A 19,274-nucleotide genomic window follows, 5' to 3' on the forward strand; every position below is an offset into this window, starting at 1 on the left:
TTTTATCTAATCTTTATTCATAAATCACACATTTCGTAAGAGAAAAAATAAAAAATTTATGTGTAATGCATTATATGAGAATAATGAATATAATTTTTCTTAATTTAATGATTCATTATATTAATTAAATTAAATTAAATAAATTATATTAATCTGAATAATTATATTCATTCTTTTTGGCAACTTCAACAGCCTATTGCTTAAGGCCTCACTTATTTTCATAATTTATCTCAACTCATCTCAGCTAATTATTATAATTTTTTTAAATTTCTACACAAAATAAAATAAACAATTCAATTTTTTCAAATCTTAAAATAAAAATAATATTAAAAAAAATATTATAACAATATTTTATTCAATTTTTAACTTTAATCTCAACTCATCTCATCTGTAAAAATAAACGAAACAAATCGACAAGATAAACGGAATATGGTTATTGAGTGTATTCACAATAATAATGCATAGAATCATTTTATAAATTACACAATGATCTTATTTTTATCTTACTATGAAGAGATCACATCAACATATAAATCTTTATTTTAAAAATATAAATGATGACCTAAAGATAATAGAAAATATTTCATTTTACACAATAAATTATAAATAGAATAAGGGCTAGTTTGGTTATACAAAACTAAACTATCTCATTTTGATTTTATTTTATATAATCATTATAATTTTTTTAAATTTTTATATAAAATATAATAAATAATTTAATTTTTTTTAATTTAAAATAAAAATGATATTATAATAATATTTTATTTAATTTTTAATAAAATATGTTATCTAAATTGTGTAACCAAACGAATCGGAATGTAATTTGCAGAATTACTCATATACTAAAAAAGTCTAATGTGCAGCGAAAAAAAAAGGAAGGAATAGATCCAATGAGAAGTAATATTCTACTATAGCAAAAAGTATATACCATTACCACCTAGAAGTCCATAGTCCTCCGACTCAACCATGATACGTGGCACATGCAACCAAAATCAGGTAGGCATTATATAGTATATGGTATAATATATATACACTCCACTAATATTTTCCTAATTCCTTGAACTCATAACCGAAGAATTTAATCAAATTTTGGTGTGTACCGACATGATTGTCGCAGACATCCAAAATCCTGTCAAGGTTGCCTCCTCAACTATTTTGCTAAACCCACCTCATCTGTATCATTCAAGAATTTGTAGACATGGTTAGATCCAAACTTTGGATCATTGTCCAAGAGCTCTTAGGATCAAACCCATTATTTTTGCACTATGATTTATGCACATGAATGACATTACCATTTTTCTATATGATTTCAAATTTTCAATGTTATTGGATGCCTGAACAAGATTTATCCTCGATACAATTTTTCGAGAGATTTAGGTCTAGTTTAGATACTGAGAATAACTCATTACTATTCATTATTTTATTATTACTTTTCATGAATTTTTTATTACTATTCACTATTATTCAATATTCAATCATTACTTTTTATTACTATTTACAAAATATCTGAGAATACCTCACTACCCAAACAAGACTCATCTCTCTATACCGTGTGAGGAGCATTGCATCTAGAGGTGTAAAAAAACTAGAAAAATTGGAAAATCAAACCGGACCAGCTCGAACCAGTCCGATTTTATAATATATATATAATTATAATTTGTATATAATTATATATATTATAAAATTTATAATATATAATTAGATATTCTAGTTTTTTTTTAAACCCCTAGATGCAATGCTCCTCACACGGTGTAGAGAGAGATTTATTGTGTTTGAGTAGTGAGGTATTTTCAGATATTCTGTGAATAGTAATGAAAAAATAATAATAAAATAATGAATAGTAATGAGTTATTCTCAATACCTAAACTAGACCTAAATCTCTCGAAAAGTTGTATCGAGGATAAATCTCTTTCAAATTTTCAATGTTATGGGATGTCTGAACAAGATTGATCCTTGATACAACTTTTCGAGAGATAAGGTCTAATTTGGGTACTGAAAATAACTCAATACTATTCATTATTTTATTATTATTTTTCATGAACTTTTTATTACTATTCACTACTATTCAATAATTATTTTTCATTATTATTTACAGAATATTTGAGAATACCTCACTACTCAAACACAACAATCATCTCTCTACACCGTGTGAGGAGCATTATTTTATAATATATATAATAATACAAATTATAATTATATATAATTACATCTATTATAAAATCGGACTGGTTCGGGCCGGTCCGGTTTGGTTTTCCGATTTTTCTAGTCTTTTTTATACCCTAGATGCAATGCTCCTCACACGATATAAAGAGATGATTTTTGTGCTTTGGTAATAAGGTATTTTCAGATATTCTGTAAATAATAATAAAAAGTACTGATTGAATATAGAATAGTAGTGAATAGTAATAAAAAGTTCGTAAAAAGTAATAATAAAATAATGAATAATAATGAGTTATTCTCAATACCCAAACTAGACTTAAATCTCTCGAAAAGTTATATCGAGGATAAATCTCTTTCAAGCATCCAATAACATCGAAAATTTGAAATCATACAAAAAAATGGTAATGTCATTCATGTGCATAAATCATAGTGCAAAAATAATGGGTGTGATCCTAAGAGCTCTTGGACAATGATCCAAAGTTTGGATCTAACCATGTCTACAAATTCTTGAATGATACAGATAAGGTGGGTTTAGCAAAATAGTTGAGGAAGCAACCTTGACAGGATTTCGGAGGTCTCCGACAATCATGTCGGTACACCAAAATTTGATTAAATTCTTCGGTTATGAGTTCAAGGAATTAGGAAAATATTAGCGGAGTGTATATATACCATTTGCATCCAAGTACAAAGATGGTGGTTTTATTCCAAAGAAGAATGAGCAGCCAATGTTAATTGTGTTGCAACTACAGCTAAATGCCACATAGCCTCAAAAGCAGGCTCCTGCGGCCTTGATTTCTTCAATATATAAACAAATTCTATCATACACAATATTATGCCACTGATTTCACATTTGTACACAACTCATCTATGTTTAAAGATTGAGGGTCAAGCTTTATCAGACAAGTCTTCTGTGCAAATGCAGTCTGACAGCACTTTCTCAATCTGGCAGTTATTAACACTGTATGTTTAAATATCCTGCAATTGAAACCGGCAATGGAGATTGGTTACTCAATTTTCTGCCTCTGTAACACTCTTGGGTTGGCGGCACCAACTTGAAAAGGTGACTCCCCGAGATACAAGGTAAATTATAAATGCAACATATGCAGCTGTAAACACACCCACAACAGAGCCAAACAACACCCCGTTCACTTCAGAGTTGAAGAAGTCAACCAAAAGATACCCATTAATCACTATCACCAGTGCTGCCACGAGCCATGCCGCCATCTGTAAGTAAAAGATAGAGTTAAGAGCGGGCGAGTCCTTAGACCATTACTAACTTAATTCTGATCACTGTACAAGAAAAAGAAAGTCTAAGCAGCATGACTAGCAAGTGAAGAAAAATAAGGAGTGGAGAGTATTCTTAGCATATTCACTTGCAAGGTAAATTACCAAAAAACAACCAAATCAGTATCAAACAAACCTACAGACATCTCATTAACAACTCCAACCCAAATCGAACCCTTTGTTATGAGTTACCACCAGAGTCAGATTAGCGCATCAAATGTGGGTAAGATAATGGAAGCATCCGTCATTTATAACAAAAGATTCAGTTACCCTCTACTCAAATTACTTAAAAATAAACATGAGACACTGCCTGTGTATGTTTATATGCATGTATGATGCATCAAGTCGGTAACATTAACAGGAACTGAGAAAGAGGATAAACCGATTGCCAATCGTGCAAGGTATGTTCATAGGAACATAGGCACAGACTAGAGAGAAATAATTAAATGTACAACGAAGACATCAGACTGGGTATGTTATACTTAGTGATAAAGAAACACCATTCCCTCTTAATCAAACCCAGACAACTTCTCAACACACAAAATAACATGCAGACAGCAGTTGACAGCGATGAATATATCCTTGACATTACCCTTTGACTCTCTAAAGAATGAAGCCATTTAAAGACTGAAAATTTATACTAGATAACAATCCATACTGAACTCTGAAGCAGAGGAAAGATATAGAGACTGTGAGTGTTCTACAAGATCCCCTGAAATTAATGACTCAAGGCCAAGTCAACTGAGGATTTCTGTAAAATGTAAAAAACTGAAAATGGTAGGGTTTTAAGCTGCGGACGGAGAATAAAAAGATTAACATACCTTGAGTATAGGACCGATTGTAAAAGAGCCCATGATCTGCTCCTTTGATACCAAACAAAGCAGAGGGATAAGTGCAAAGGGAATCTGGACTGACTGAAGCACATTAAGCCATTCATTTAAATTATCCAATGTACCCCCAGAAGTGTCAAAGACAAGAGCAACTATCATCGTTGGGACAATTGCGCAGCTTCGAGTGATCAATGCCCTAACCCATTTTTTCAGCCTCAAGTTTAGGAAACCTCCCATTATAAACTGCCCTGCATAAGTACCAGTAATAGTGCTGCTTTGGCCAGCTGCTAATAACCCAATACCCCAGATATATAAAATCGGAAAAAATCCACCCCCGTATTTTTCTTGAAGATACTGCCCTGCATTTAATAGGCCTATGCTATTGGCTATTTCTGTACCATAAAACCCTTGGGCAAACACAGTTGTAACAAAGAGATTGATAATGAATGATACAAAAAGGGCAACACTTGACTCAATAGAATAGTAATTAAGAGCTTCTTGGATTCGGCCTTTCTTGCTATGGTCAATCTCCCTTGATTGCACGAGAGCCGAGTGCAAGAAAATATTGTGAGGCATAATAATGCAACCCACAACTCCAACAGCCTGCTGTATTGTTTTGGAGCTCAGTTTTGGAATTAAAACACCTATGAAGACGTATACAGTTGACCTTGTGTTAGTGCAAGGCAGAATAATAGTTTGAAACTTGCATAAATATAAAAACAAATTAGGTAGAAAAAGATTCTGAATAATTAAAAGCATATTCTTACCAAGAAGAAGTTCTATGCCGCTGGGCTTTGCTTCGCCAAACATCCAAGCAAATGAGACTGCCATTGTCGCAATGAGAACGGCAAAGACGGCTTCCAATTTCCTTACACCGTAGTTCTCAAGTAATAGGAAGATAAAACTGTAAAAAGGCAAAAAAACAAGCATTCTTGTTAGAGCTATAATTTTGCCAACAAAGGAATATGCACGATTCAGTTGCTGACAAAATTAAAAGAAAGAAAATTCATATGTAAAACAATTTTGTTTTCTTAATGACAAAACAACATTTCTTTCACTTCGACACTAAACAGAACCTGATTAAACTATCCAGCATGATACAAGAGAATTTTCTTAATTTTTTTCCATCTTCTTTGGTGAAACGAAACTCAGTTTTCCGGGAAATCAACCAGAAATATCGTTTGTGAGCCACCCTATATAATTCATTATTTGTTTATTTTGAGATCAGGCTATACCCAACGAAAAACTTGGAAAAACCTTCTACTACCTCGAAGACCCAAAATATATTCAAGTGAATATCCCTTCTAAAACCCAGTAGAGCGTCAAACATGATCTAATCAGCGGGAAATCCGACAAAAAAGTGTGAAATGAAGGAGTCCTCAACTTCAAATTCAAATGTTTTGCAAGACAAAACCCAAAAGGCGTCAAATTCATTAGAACCGAAACAAAAATATGGTTGTAACAATCAAAACCAGCACAACACCACCAAAAGGAAATATAATTCAGAAAAAAGAAATCATGGGCATAAGTAATTGATTACCAATCAAGAGCGGTTATGATGACCCCAGACCAGAGAGGCAAAAATCCATTACTCAAAATGTTAATAGCAATTGCACTGCCAATAACCTCCTGAATATCAGCCCCAATGAGAGCCAACTCGGCCATCACCCAAAGCACCAGCCTTGCCCATGCGGGGTACTCTTCCCTGCAGAGCTCGGCCAAGTGGCGCCCGGTGGCAACGCCGAGCCGAGCGGCCAGAAGCTGCACCAACAGCCCCATGGCTGTGGCCCACATAAGCAGCCACAGCAGCGAGTACCCGGCGATGGCGCCGGCCTGGAGATCCCCCTCCAAGTTCCCAGGGTCCAGGAACGCTATGCTCATCAAGAACCCAGGCCCCGTGAACAGCCAAAGCTTCTTCCACGAGAACGGCGGCACGCGGTCGGAGCCGGACCCGGAGTTTTCAGCCTCGTCCTCATCAATTCCGTCAATGAGGACTTTCTCATCCGAGTCGTAGGCGGTCTCTTGTTGGTCCTCATGGTCCGAGCCCACCAACAGTGGTCGCTGTTGCTCGGGGTCCTGGGGCGGCATCACACGCGTATTGGTTTCGGCCTGAGAAAGAGGACTGTTGAAACCGCCGGGAAATTGAGTTATGGTTACGCAGAGTGAAGGCTTTGGGACTTGGGAGTGGTACGCCCGGTGTTGATTTTATCGTCCAACAGGGACAACGTCATCGTAAAGCGAAGGAAATAGCTCCGAAAACTAGCCCGGGAGCTCTTTTTAACTTCAGTTTGACAACCATCACCATATTTTATATTTTATATTTTTTTAAATTTAAATATTTTTTAAATATTTTTTAAATTTATTTTTTTTAATTATTTCAAATTTTTTATTTATATAATAAATATTTAATAATAAAATAATAAAAATTAAAAATAATATAGAATATGAAATATTAAGAAGTTATGAAGATTTTTTATTTTAACTTTTACCTTTTTGGTTCTGTTTTGGATATATCTGGCAAGGGAATTTAGAATTCACAGCTTCTCTATTAGTAGCGAATGATAACGCGGCACGTGGAGATGTATTTTTAATATAAATCATTTAAAAAATGTTAAACATTTAATAATATTTATACCAATCATTGTTAAACTATATAACAATTTAAGAATAATTAAATATTATCATATTAGCCGAATTAAAAAGTAATAGAATAATGGTGTAGTTTTAGTTTCACTTAGTCAACATTCATGATACTATGGTCGATATCATGCATGGGCAATCCACTTATTTATTCCCTATTTCTTTGTTTGAAATTCTGACCAAGAAATCTTATCTTCTTCAATGTTCATGTTGCCGTTCTTCTTCTTCCTTTTTTTTTTTTTTTGTAACAGTAAAAGATAGAAATTTTAAATTCCAAACCTTTATTTTAAAAATTAAAAATATTATATCAATCAAATTACAGGCGTTTGGCCATGTTGCTCTCTTATATCATATAGTTTGCGTGCCATTTTACTACATTGTACATACACCTACCATCAAAGAGTTAATTTTAATTGAAATAAAATAATTTATTTCAAATTTTAGTATGCGTATCTAAAATCCTATGCATGATATATAATGTCTTAAAATTTTTAACAGATCAGCATAAAACCAAATCAACTTATAAAGTTTAAAACATAACAGAGTAAAATATCAATTTTTTAAAAAAGATTATTTTTTTCTTCAATTAAAGAGGGTGACAATATAATTTTATTTATTTATTTTTATTTTTAATATAAAATATCGAAGAGGAAAAAGTTTTGAGAAGTTCAAAAATCTCAAAATAAAGACCTTTTGAGAAACATTATTATTTCAAACTAAATATAAAAAGCTTACTAATGAGTAATAGAAATTTGATTTAGAAGATATATTCTCTTGAAATAATTTCATTTTATTTTTTTAAAATTTCTCTAACCAATCACTCTTAACTATTTTATAATTATCCATTTTCAAGCAAATTTTAAAAAAGATAATTACAAAAATAAATGGATCACAGTTCCCAATCTCATTCCCAAAATATCGCCTGAACTTTCGGTATCTATACGTGACTTTCATTTAAATTTTTCCTTAACAACATGGACGCGCCCACAAGTTGTAAGCTTGCTCATTACGATGATGTGCGACTGGTCCCAAGTCTTCCAGCACCATTTGATGGACCCCACGTGTGGATAAAAAGTCCACTTACTCTTTGTCCCCGCCAAACTGTGCGCGTGTAGGGACAACCAGTAAGCAGAAGTTTTTGTCGTGGAGGCTCGAGGGTGATCGTGCTTTCCTCTTGCCCCACCCTACCCTTTTGTCAGACGACAAAATTAATAATATAGATAATGATAAGTTCATTTATTTATTATTTTATAGTATATTTAAAATTTTTTATTTTCTTATTATTATTTTAAATATTTTTTTAATATTTTTTTCACATTTTTAATTATTAATACAAATTAAAAAATTATATAATTTTATTAATAATCATTTCTTTGTCTATTAAATAAAATAATTATAAAAGCTTATCATTATCCTAATAAGATTTTCGGATTTACTTTCCCTGTTGAACGCACGTGCCCATTCAACCTTTAATGAGACTATGTCCGTAAATAAAACAGTGCAGTGTTCCATTTCGTCTCAAAATCTTAGTGCAATTAGTTATTATATGGGCCAACGTAAAAATCTTTATTAACGTTCCGTTTGTATTGAAATATGAGATGAGATGATTTTAAATATATTAAATAAAATATTATTTTTATTATTATTAAAAATTTTAAAAATTAAATTATTTATTATATTTTATATAAAAATTTAAAAAAATTATAATAATAAAATAAGATGATATGACTTCTCAATCCGATTGTGGGTAGGAAATAATACATATATTATTTAAATATTAAGATTTTATTTATTAAATTTAAACTTTAAAATTTATCTTATAAATTAAATTATATCATATAAATATTTTATTAAATATATTCGTATCAATTTGATAATAAAATTTTTTAAAGTAAAATATATAAAAGAAGAAATAAATGATATTTTATGAGATAAATTTGAATTTATAAATGATATATAACTTAATATATTGGAATATTGCTTTTATTTAAAATGTTTTCAAAACAAATTGTGCAGTTGAGAATGGAGATTCCCTGGAAATAAAAGTAAGATGGTGAAAAAGAGTGGCCGATCGATCGCTTCTTAACCAAACAAAATAAAATAAAAATGGTTTTATACTTTTATTGCTTTCAAAAAGATCGGATCACGACAAAATGAGTTTCTGTGCTTCATGCTTTGTCACATTCCCAAACTCGCATCTAAGCCCATAAAGTTATCATGCAATCGCACTGTATACTTGTCTGAGAAATGCTATTTTAAAGGTTTTATATGATATAATTTAATATTTTTTAAATTAAATTATATCATATAAATAATATATGCTACAGAGATTTTAGAATATAATTATATAAATAAATTTTCAATAAGTTAAAACGTAGGTACAACCGTGTAGGGTAGGGTAGTCAATAGGCATTACAATATTAAATAAAAAAAATAAAAGAAAAGTGTTACAACACAAAAATTTGAATAAAAATAAATTTATAAACTAAAGGATTATATTAGATTTATTTTATTATAAAAATAATTTTATAATTCGATATATCACATTAAATTATATTAATTTATAAATTTATTTTTTTAAAATTATTTTATTACTACAACATTAAAAGAAAATCATAAATGGGCTGAAAGGTTGCGGAGTGCCCTCAAACACTCTGTCCTGATTTGCTTCAGTTTCAACTTTAATGTATATAAATAAAAAAAAAATGATATATATAAGTTTTAAATATATCATGCTTTAAAAAAAAAAAAAAAAAGATCACACCATGATAAAGTATGAAATTTTCTTTTTTCTTTGATATGATATATATTTTTACAAAATATTTATCCAAGATTTGTATCTAGAACTTATACTTAATGTTATTCATAAATAAATAAATAATAATTGCTGGATAAGACAGAACTACAAGCTAGCATGCATGGAGCACGTATTGTGCTATGAGTTTTGTTATAATCTTTACTATGCTCCATATTTTATATTTTTTTAAATCTTTTAAATTTTTAATATTTTTTATTTTTTATTTTTTTAAATTTATTCTTTTTAAATTATTTTAAATTTTTTATTCATTATTTATATAATAAATTTTTTTATAAAAAAAATTAATAAAAATTAAAAATAATATGAAATATGAAATGTTAAGAGATTGTAAAAATTTATTGTTGTGCTATTGCGGGCCCATGGTTTATACAACTTGGCCTCCCGCTCCATCAAGGGTCCCACTCATACAAACTTGCCCAATACTGATCATCGGAACCTTCTAGGAAACTTCGTTAAATAGCTGCTTTTGATATATATATTTTTTTTGGGTGATGCTACAGCCCCCGCTGGGGGCTCCCGCTGGGGGCTGTAGGATTATTTTATATATTTTTTATTTAAATAATTTTTTATATAGTTTTTTTAATATTTTTTAATATTTTAAAAAAAATAATAAATTTAAAATATTATTAAGAAAATATTTTTTTAATCAGAAAGTAAAAATATATATTTTCTTAATTACGAAGTAAAATAAAAAATATTTTTTTATAATTTTTTATTTTACTTCATGATTAAGAAAGTATTTTTAATAATATTATGATTTTTTTAAATATTTAAAATGTACATGCTACAGCTTCGCTGGGGTTCTTGTTGGGTTTAATATGTACTCTTTTATGTGTATTTTTTAAATTTATTTTTTATATATATTTTTTTTACAATTTTAAAAAATAAAATAAATTTAAAATATCATTAAAAAATACTTTCTTAATCAGAAAGTAAAAAAAAATTATTAAAAAATACTTCCTTAATCACGAAGTAAAATAAATATTATTTTTTATTCTATTTCGTGATTAAGAAAATATTTTTTAATAATATTATAATTTTTATTTTATTTTTTAAAATATTTAAAAATATTAATAATATTTATATTAAAAAAACTAAAATAAATAGATAAAAAAATGTTACATGCCCAGCGAGAGCTCCCAGCGGGAGCCCCCAACGGGACATGTAGCATTTTCCATTTTTTTTTCAATACGCACCAGACAGCTTCTGCCCCTCTCTCTCTCATCAACAACTCTCTCTTCTCGGCTCTTTCTCTTCCCTCGTCATCTATCTCTCTCTCAGTGACTCTCTCTGTCATCTCCCATTGACTCTCTCTCATCGTCTCTCTCAATTTAGTAGTAATTTCAAATTTAGAATATGTGTTTTGGATGATATCACGTAAAGTGTACAAAAGTAACTGCTTCTAATAGTAATTTCTCTCAATATTTTTCCATTTTTTAACACAGGTTAGTTTGGTTAGTCTCTTATCACATCTTCTTTTTTTTTTTCATTTTTTTATTATAATTTTTTTCAAATTTTTATACAAAATATAATAAACAATTCAATTTTTTAAATTTCAAAATAATAATAATATTATAACAATATTTTATTCAATTTTTAACTTTATTTCAACTAATCTCATCTCAATTTACTATCCAAACGAAACCTAATGCCTAGTTTAGATTCACAGTTGATTTCAATTTATCTCATCTCATCTAATCATTATAATTTTTTTCAAATTTACACACAAAATATAATAAGCAATTTAACTTTTTCTAATTCCAAAATAATAATAATATTAAAAAGTAATATTCTAACAATATTTTATTTAACTTTCGACTTTCATCTTAACTTTCACATAACAAGATTAATGTATTTTAGTATTTTTATGTTAATTTTGATGTATTGATTTTTCAAATATGGTCAACAAATTAGAGGGGATTTCATCCAAGATGGACACTAATCTATTTTACTTCATTTAAAAAAAAAATTATTAATACCTACAAAACTTTTCTTATTATTCAAATAAGAAAAAAGTATAACTTATAAATTTACATCGATGTCATACGAGTAATGCCAGATGCCGTCTTAAAGTATGCAAGTATCGCGTATTTCCTTTGTCGAGCTGCTATTGTCTACCTATGCTTGGGGCGAATCTGCAGCCTCGGGTACTTTCCTGAGGGTTCGGACCTCGACAGGCGAGTTTCAGCTCCTGAGCGTAACAATCTCTTGCCAACTTCTGTTCGCCACATATCTCTCCCACTCTCATAGGGGTTGAAAATTTTATCTTGAGGTGATAGGTGGATGTTACCACTATGAGGCGGTTGAAAGTTGGTTCCCCCAGGATTGCATTGGAGGCAGAGGGGGATTTTACTACAAGGAAGTCCACCATAGCTACTCCTGCCAGACTAGATAAGGTGATGGCCCCAACTGGTTGGATCATATCCCCAGTAAAACCCTTGAGCGGGGATGGAGCTAGACTCAATCGGTTGGGTGTGATCCCTGTGAGGACTCAGAAAGACCCCAGTAACCCAGACGGCCTAGGAAGAATGGCCTAAGACAAGAGTCCCAACAAAAGGATAGGAGACTGAGCCACATGATACTCCTGACAAAGGCACCCCCAACCCTGACATGATGGAACGACCTGGCACCCAAATACACCAACAGTCAGAGGCGTCCTCATCTCTGACACAACTATTAGGATGCAACAGGTGGGCAAGCAAGCCTGCCCAAGCCACGTCGTGTTTAATGATGCAGGAACGAGCACGCATGGCAGGGCCATGTCGCATTCCGACATCTTGGGGTCATAGTACGGAACGATGCGCCCATCTAGGTGTTAGCAACAACCTAGTGCAGACTTGACAAGTCTGACTAGATACATGAAGTCGACAGAGACGTGTGATCCGATACAGATCCGCACACCTGTCACATTCACTTCAAGACAGACTCCTTTCAAGTATAAATACTTCTCTTCATGCCAAGAAGGGGGTTACTCTCTCTCTCTCTCTCAAACTAGAACATTATTGATATCTCATTCTAGTATTTATTCTTCTATCTTCTTCCATAGCCTTAGACTAATTTAAGTATCGAAAGTACCATGAACCCTGAGCTCTATCATTCTCCTTCTTGTAAGGAAGAGCCCAAACGCTATCAATATGGAGTGGCTAGGCATGCAAAACATGACATCAACATTAACCGTGAGTATAACAAAAATTTTAAAACCTTATCGGGATTTTCGGACTTTTACTGTAATTTTCACCTAGTAAAGAATTGAATAAAAGACATCCACTTATCTAGTTCGTCTAATCGAAGAACAGGGAACGCTAAGATATGTACAATGGTTCAACTAGGCCAGCCCTCTCTGTGATTTTGCGGGGTTGAGAATGACTTGACAGTTAGCAATTATGATTTGGGAAGTTTTTAGCGGCATGGCCTACACCTTTTATAAGCAAGAAAAAAAAAAAAAAAAACGATTTCTGAACCAAACCCATCTCTCTGCTTGCCTAGAAATTAATTGAACAAAACAAAACAAAACGAAAGAAAACAAAAAAAGTCGGTTATATATATCCTGATCTCTGTCAATTAATTCAGAGACGGGCTCACTGACATGTCAAAATCGTCTCCCAAAAAATAAGAAAATATCTTATAAAAAAAAATATAGATATAAAATATAAAATAATAAATAATAATTAATGCATAATATTTCTCGTAAATAAATAATCCTTAAGAGGCAAATAGTTTTCTAACTTTGCCAATGAGTCTTCTGCAAACAGGACACGTCTTGTTTTCTCCATTGAAAATCCTGAAAAAAAAAATCACAAGTTTTTGGGTATAAAAGAGATTATAATTGAATAAGTATTGTAATATTGTGGGTAAAAGTTGAATCTCTTAGGATATCATACCTTTGAGCACAGACATAACAGGTAGCACAGTGGCCACAAGGAACAAAGAAACAACTACGTTGTTCATCATAGCAAATTACGCATACTTTTTTGTCATACAAGTGATCTTCTTCTTGGGAACTACTATGACTACATGATCCAACATCATTATCGTTACGAATTCCTGACTCCAAATCTTCTTCACAAGTTCCATACGAGAATTGCAGTGTCTTTCCTCGCCATAATGGATTTGTTTCAGTACTTTGATCTCCTGCTTCCTCTCCGGTCCTCTCCTCATCAAACCCTTCAAAGTACTTCATTAGCATAAATATAACGATCACCAGCAATACTGCACCATAGCGAAAATCATCATCATTTATATATACGTGGATGCATGCCAATTGACATCCTGATCTATCTATAATTTCTTGATCAAATTGAATAATTCAATACAAAGAACTAAACACAATATTAAATAGTCATGTGAAGTTAGTACAGTCTCAATGTTCTATATGAAGAGCTACAATGATGTGTTTATCTCTCTATAATTAAACCATTAAACTCAAATTGACAATTGAAAAAGACTTATGTTCAGTGCATGCATGTAATTTTAATTGTGTCACTTATGTTGGGTTTTTATGTGTGGAGTCTAGTTGTGTTTGTGACAGACCGATTTGATGATCCGATCCAATAAGGATATGTTGTGGATTTTTGGTAGATGTTCAATGAGGTTCGGGCAGATAGTTTTGACCCCTTTTTTCTCTTAATCCGACCCGACCCACTAAGTACGTAGAGTTTATTATACATTTGTATTAAACCCTTGTACGATCTCTACACTGTATATTTGATTAATATCATTTGAATAAAATTATCTGCATAAATTTCGTAGATATAGACACCTTATCAAACCACATAAATTTTATGTCAGTGTACAATTGATTTTATTTTTTATTTTATTCATGTTTTCTAACAATTGATCAATCTCATTTTTTTTTTTTAAGAAAAGTCGAAAAAATGAGTGGTTGGTAAAACATATTAATGTGTCCTGATGAACCCAAAAACTTTTTCAAATATTTATCTCCCCAACAAGAGTTTCATATGCCATGCGATTATAAGAGATCATGACTTACCTAAAATTGCAACATAGGCTACAAGACGTGCCACAAAAGAGAGCGTAACGCACCATTCAGCAAAATCATCCTGCAACTATTTAGAAGGAAAAAAAATCAGTCACCTTCAAATTATCGATACTGTAGTTGGGTATGTTGGGAATATTTTTATCTAACGGTCAAAGCTACAACCAACATGAGGCTAGCTAGTGATAATAGTGTCATACTTCGCTGGACTTGGTTAAATTATAGGATTGAGAGCCGGCTGCCAAGTGGAGATTTATTCTGTTCAGCACTCGTATAGTGGAACACATTATGCCTTTGGCTAGCTGTCTTTGCTCCGGCTGCCTTGTTTTTCTTACAAATTCAAATTAATCTGAAAAAAAATAAAGGGAAAAAAAGGGTTGCTGCACATGAGACTGAAACAGTAGTTGATAATCAGCTGTAGGTTTCATTGCACAAATGAAAACAAAATATTGCATGGGTTTGACAATTATTTTCAAGTATTTTCAAATTATTTTATTATTATTTTTAAACTATTTCATTACATATTTTAAAATATTATTTATAATATCCAAACCCATTTGCTCACAGGTCATGTATATTCCAACAAAACATGCATTGGTCTAAATCTTAACTACTAGTATCGATCTTTAGCGCTAGCTCTTCCAACATTATTAATTAAGGAGATAATGTTGCAGATTCAAACTGAACCATGGAGAAGCGTCTCATATTGCTGATCTCCGGCTAGCCGGCCAAGAAATCCACAACATAAAATAATCGAATCTACTGCTCATTCTCTTTTCCACTTTCCTCTGCCACAGGCCCTAAACTTTTAAAAATACAGAGAGAAAATGGTTCCTACAATATTACCTCAAAAAGATCTTGGAGTTTCCATGTTCGGCTCGGACGTTCCTGGAGAATCCATTGAAAAAACACCCATTTTTCAAGTGGAGATGACAATGCCTGAACAATGGCTGCACCTTTACTGTTCGTGCCTTAATGCGAAAATGCAGCAAGGAAGAAGAATCGCAATGTTTAAAGATTCTGAGTAAGGGGAATGAGTGCACAATGCATGCATGAATGGTAGAAGAAAGGGAAAAAAGTGCGAAATAAAAGCCTCATGTATCTGAAAAATTTGGTAGCAACCTAACAAGCTGTCCGAGTACCATATTTATTAGGATTTAGATGAAATTAAGGAAGAAAGAACAGCGAGAATGTTAGGATTGTTCTGAGGGGCCGGACGTTGATCAAATTAACCACCAACTAATGCGCGCGCAGGGAAGAATGGTCGTTGTTATTTTTCTGTCTTCCTTTGGGACCAACCAACCATTCTCGCAACTCTATTGCGGGTAACGGTATCGGAACGCCTTAATTTATATATACTATGTTGAATGGTAGGTCAGCTTTTTTCTAGTTCAAAGCATGGAGCCCAACCCAGAACTTTGAATTCAGATAAGGTCAAAGGATGAGATAGGGTCAATGTGATGGTATGAAGTACTCGGCATGATTTTCAAGTGCCTAATTTTATGTGAAATTCTCCAAAACTCACCCATTTTCTATTTATTACAGATTAAGTAATTGATCTGATCATATATTTAAAGAGAAATGCTTTATTCGCATAATTAGGTCTCACGAAAGTAAAGCTATTTATTGTAAAGACAATACTTATATTATAAAGTAAATTTAACATATCATATAAAGTTGTATCAGTTTATAAATTTATTTTTATAAAATCTCTTTATAATTATAGTATTACTTCTCGTATTTCAATAAACACCGAACTTAAAACTGAACAAACATTAAACCATACAACAGTATATAATTTTTTTTTTTGGTTGGATCGACTAAACATTTTTTAAGAGAACTAACGTTTGGATTTCAAATTCATCTCAACTCATCATTACAACTTTTTCAAATTTCAATACAAAATATAATAAATAATTCAACTTTTTCAAATTCTAAAATAATAATAATATTAAAAAATAATATTCTAACAATATTTTATCATCTCAACTCAACTCAACTCAACTCACTTCAACATCCAAACACAATCTAAATGGACTAGTTGTTGATCAATATTCTAAGAAAATAGAATAATTCTTTTCACTAATTAGTTTCTAGCTATTCGGTCGACAAGGTTTTCAACCTATAAATTCTACTTTTCTCCTACATGGTCTTCGGCGTATAACGTACATATCTATCTTTCTGTTTCCAAAACCATCCATAATTTCTGAATCTAAATAGTTAACAAAACGCCTGCACATTATGATATGTACGTGCCTCCCTAGTGGGCCAGTCCCGTGACTAAATTTGAAAAAGATGACTGCATGGGCTTCAACAGTACTAGTAAGTGGGACGTGGTGATCACTAATCTAATCCCAGTCAGGCATGCAGAGAGGATTAGGAACCTGGGCTTTGGAACTCCCAGCCCGACCCATATCGGTCTCTCCTGTCCCAAGATGAGTCCAGCTGTATTTTGACTGCCCATGAGGAGGAGATCCGCCATCACCGCCGAATTCTTGACTTGTAAGGCCCATATCATAACATTGTATAATTTTTTTATGGACAGAATTAATGTCGACTGTTGTTTCAGTTATGATCATCATCTAAAACTTAGGTCTTATGATTCATTTAGATAGTGAGATGAGATTATATTTTTTTAGATAAGTTGAATAAAATATTGTTATAATATTATTTTTTAATATTATTATTATTTTGAGATTTGAAAAAATTGAATTGTTTATTATATTTTATGTAGGAATTTGGAAAAATTGTAATGATGAGATGATATGAGATGATTTCTTTATCCAAACGAACCCTTAAGGATTTTAATAAATCAAATGGACAGAATGATTACCGTATGAGTTGTAGTGATTACTTACAATAATGTAATCTAAAAAGCCGGCCCTCAAAGGATTAAGATTCCTTAATTTCTTACTTAAATTTGAGGATTTTATATGGGAGAGAGATAAACTCATGAGTCTTACAATATTTGGATAATGCTAACAAGCCATATGAAATTATTGCTCAGATGACCTTTTTTTTTTTTTTTTGTGTTTTTCATTCGCCTTTTTGTTTTGAATATATATATAATAATAAACCATGCGTGTGGCATTACGCGGGTGGTGCTACATCAAGAGGATCATCTAAATGGTGAATTTCTTATGGCTAAGTTTATTGAAATATTGAAGGGGTATATAATAATAAATGTTATTCAACACATTTTGTGCCTGCCGCTTCTAACTTTAGGCAGTTAAAAACTTTGGGAGACTATAATTTTCCAGAACATTATGCCGAAAGGCAAAATCTATGGAAAGCTATCTATTTGCAACCGTAAGAATAAGCCCTTGCAGTGGAGTTAGAAGGGAATTAATGCTCTGATCATTATTGCTTTTGCTTTTGGAAAGCTATCTTTTTTTTTTTCGTTTCTTTAAAGTAGATTTTTGGTCAAATTAGCTTATAAGCTGATGCTTTTGTTCTTGGCTAAATAATGGAAGACTAACTAGAGGACTTAATTTCCTCCTCTAAAATAACAGCTATGATCGAGCATGCACAAACTATAAGGAAGTTTATTTGTTATCAGGTATTTCTTGTTTAAATGATCATTTTATATTAAAATGAGTTTATTTTTATCGCAAATCGCAATGGATGATATCCCGATTATCCTTGTCCCTTTAAAGTTTCCGAAGTAGCAGCATATATAGTGATCGACCGGCGGCCATAAGAAGATCATGTCTGTCATCGTACGTGCAGCTAGCAAACGTTGGAACTTATAGTGCATGCCAAGACGTTGGTTCTCCAAGCTTGACAATTTGTTCTCTAGGTTTCAATATAAATATATATATATATATATATTATATGTATGTATATCATGTATAAGATAAAATTATTTATCAGATAGATTGAGTACTGGAGTAGGTTAACGCGTATCATTTCTCATTTAGTATATATGAAGAGAAATAATTTGTACAAATTTTAAATAGATAAATTTTATATAAGTCATTGTAAAAAAATGAATTTCACAAAAGTATAAAAAACTATTCTTTATTAATGAGATTCATTTAATTTTTATAAAAAAAAATGATAGTCATAGTTGTGAATATATATACAAACGCCGTTTAATCATTTTGAAAAATTAAATAAATATGAGATTCGTATTAAAAAATTTAATTTTTTAATAATAAATTTTATTATTTTTTAAAATAATTATATAATATTTATATACTTTATAACTATACATAATATTATTTTTTTACGTATTTATATATAACTTATCTATTTGAGAGTGAATGGTGATGGCACGTAAGGAAATATAGCAGCATCGTGGTAGGGAAATGCCCAAGATGGAGCGGATATGACAATCATTTTGGCGATGCAGACAAAGCTGATCTTTAATAATTGCTTTAGCCGCTTCATGATGTACTAATTGATGAGACAATTCATGATTATAATTAATTAACTTATAAAGCATCTTAAAGGGATTCTGCTTGGAATATACTTAGACTAAAGTACATTGGTTTGGATCATTGAAAAATGAAAACTACAGCGTGTTCAAACGTCGGAAGGAAAT

General features: G+C 31.4%; 2 protein-coding genes across 4 annotated transcripts; both read right to left on the minus strand.

Moving 5' to 3' along the window:
• Positions 1-2,837: 2,837 nt before the first annotated feature.
• LOC109013884 (metal transporter Nramp3-like) lies at positions 2,838-6,553 on the minus strand. The gene is made up of 4 exons (XM_018996124.2): positions 5,815-6,553; positions 5,042-5,178; positions 4,266-4,918; positions 2,838-3,384 (listed from the first exon to the last, which is right to left on the minus strand). The coding sequence occupies exons 1-4, from the start codon at positions 6,360-6,362 to the stop codon at positions 3,169-3,171; spliced, it is 1,554 nt and encodes a 517-aa protein (XP_018851669.2). The 5' UTR covers positions 6,363-6,553; the 3' UTR covers positions 2,838-3,168.
• Positions 6,554-13,256: 6,703 nt separating this feature from the next.
• LOC109013895 (E3 ubiquitin-protein ligase APD2-like) lies at positions 13,257-15,886 on the minus strand. Of its 3 annotated transcripts, none has more exons than XM_018996141.2 (5): positions 15,575-15,886; positions 14,929-15,077; positions 14,723-14,798; positions 13,614-13,896; positions 13,257-13,513 (listed from the first exon to the last, which is right to left on the minus strand). In XM_018996141.2, exons 2-5 carry the CDS (start codon positions 15,013-15,015, stop codon positions 13,435-13,437), a joined length of 525 nt encoding a protein of 174 aa, XP_018851686.1. In that variant the 5' UTR covers positions 15,016-15,077; positions 15,575-15,886; the 3' UTR covers positions 13,257-13,434. The 3 variants fall into 3 exon arrangements, with proteins under 3 accessions (XP_018851686.1, XP_035547726.1, XP_018851685.1); XM_035691833.1 differs by having other exon boundaries at positions 13,258-13,513; positions 13,614-13,941; positions 14,723-14,792; XM_018996140.2 differs by having other exon boundaries at positions 13,261-13,513; positions 13,614-13,941; positions 15,575-15,884.
• Between the last annotated feature and the right edge of the window lie 3,388 nt (positions 15,887-19,274).

The sequence above is a fragment of the Juglans regia genome, chromosome 7, assembly GCF_001411555.2.
Source record: "Juglans regia cultivar Chandler chromosome 7, Walnut 2.0, whole genome shotgun sequence".
NCBI lineage: Eukaryota > Viridiplantae > Streptophyta > Magnoliopsida > Fagales > Juglandaceae > Juglans > Juglans regia.

Excerpts from the sequence above, each read along its gene's own strand:
- LOC109013884 (XM_018996124.2), bottom strand. The coding sequence starts at position 6,362 with ATGCCGCCCCAGGACCCCGAGCAACAGCGACCACTGTTGGTGGGCTCG. Across the intron at positions 5,179-5,814 it reads ATCATAACCGCTCTTGATTG|TTTTATCTTCCTATTACTTG; the intron begins GTAATCAATTAC and ends GCCTTTTTACAG. Across the intron at positions 4,919-5,041 it reads CGGCATAGAACTTCTTCTTG|GTGTTTTAATTCCAAAACTG; the intron begins GTAAGAATATGC and ends ACGTCTTCATAG.
- LOC109013895 (XM_018996140.2), bottom strand. The coding sequence starts at position 15,015 with ATGTGTTCCACTATACGAGTGCTGAACAGAATAAATCTCCACTTGGCA. Across the intron at positions 14,799-14,928 it reads ATTTAACCAAGTCCAGCGAA|TTGCAGGATGATTTTGCTGA; the intron begins GTATGACACTAT and ends CCTTCTAAATAG. Across the intron at positions 13,514-13,613 it reads TGTTATGTCTGTGCTCAAAG|GATTTTCAATGGAGAAAACA; the intron begins GTATGATATCCT and ends TTTTTTTTTCAG.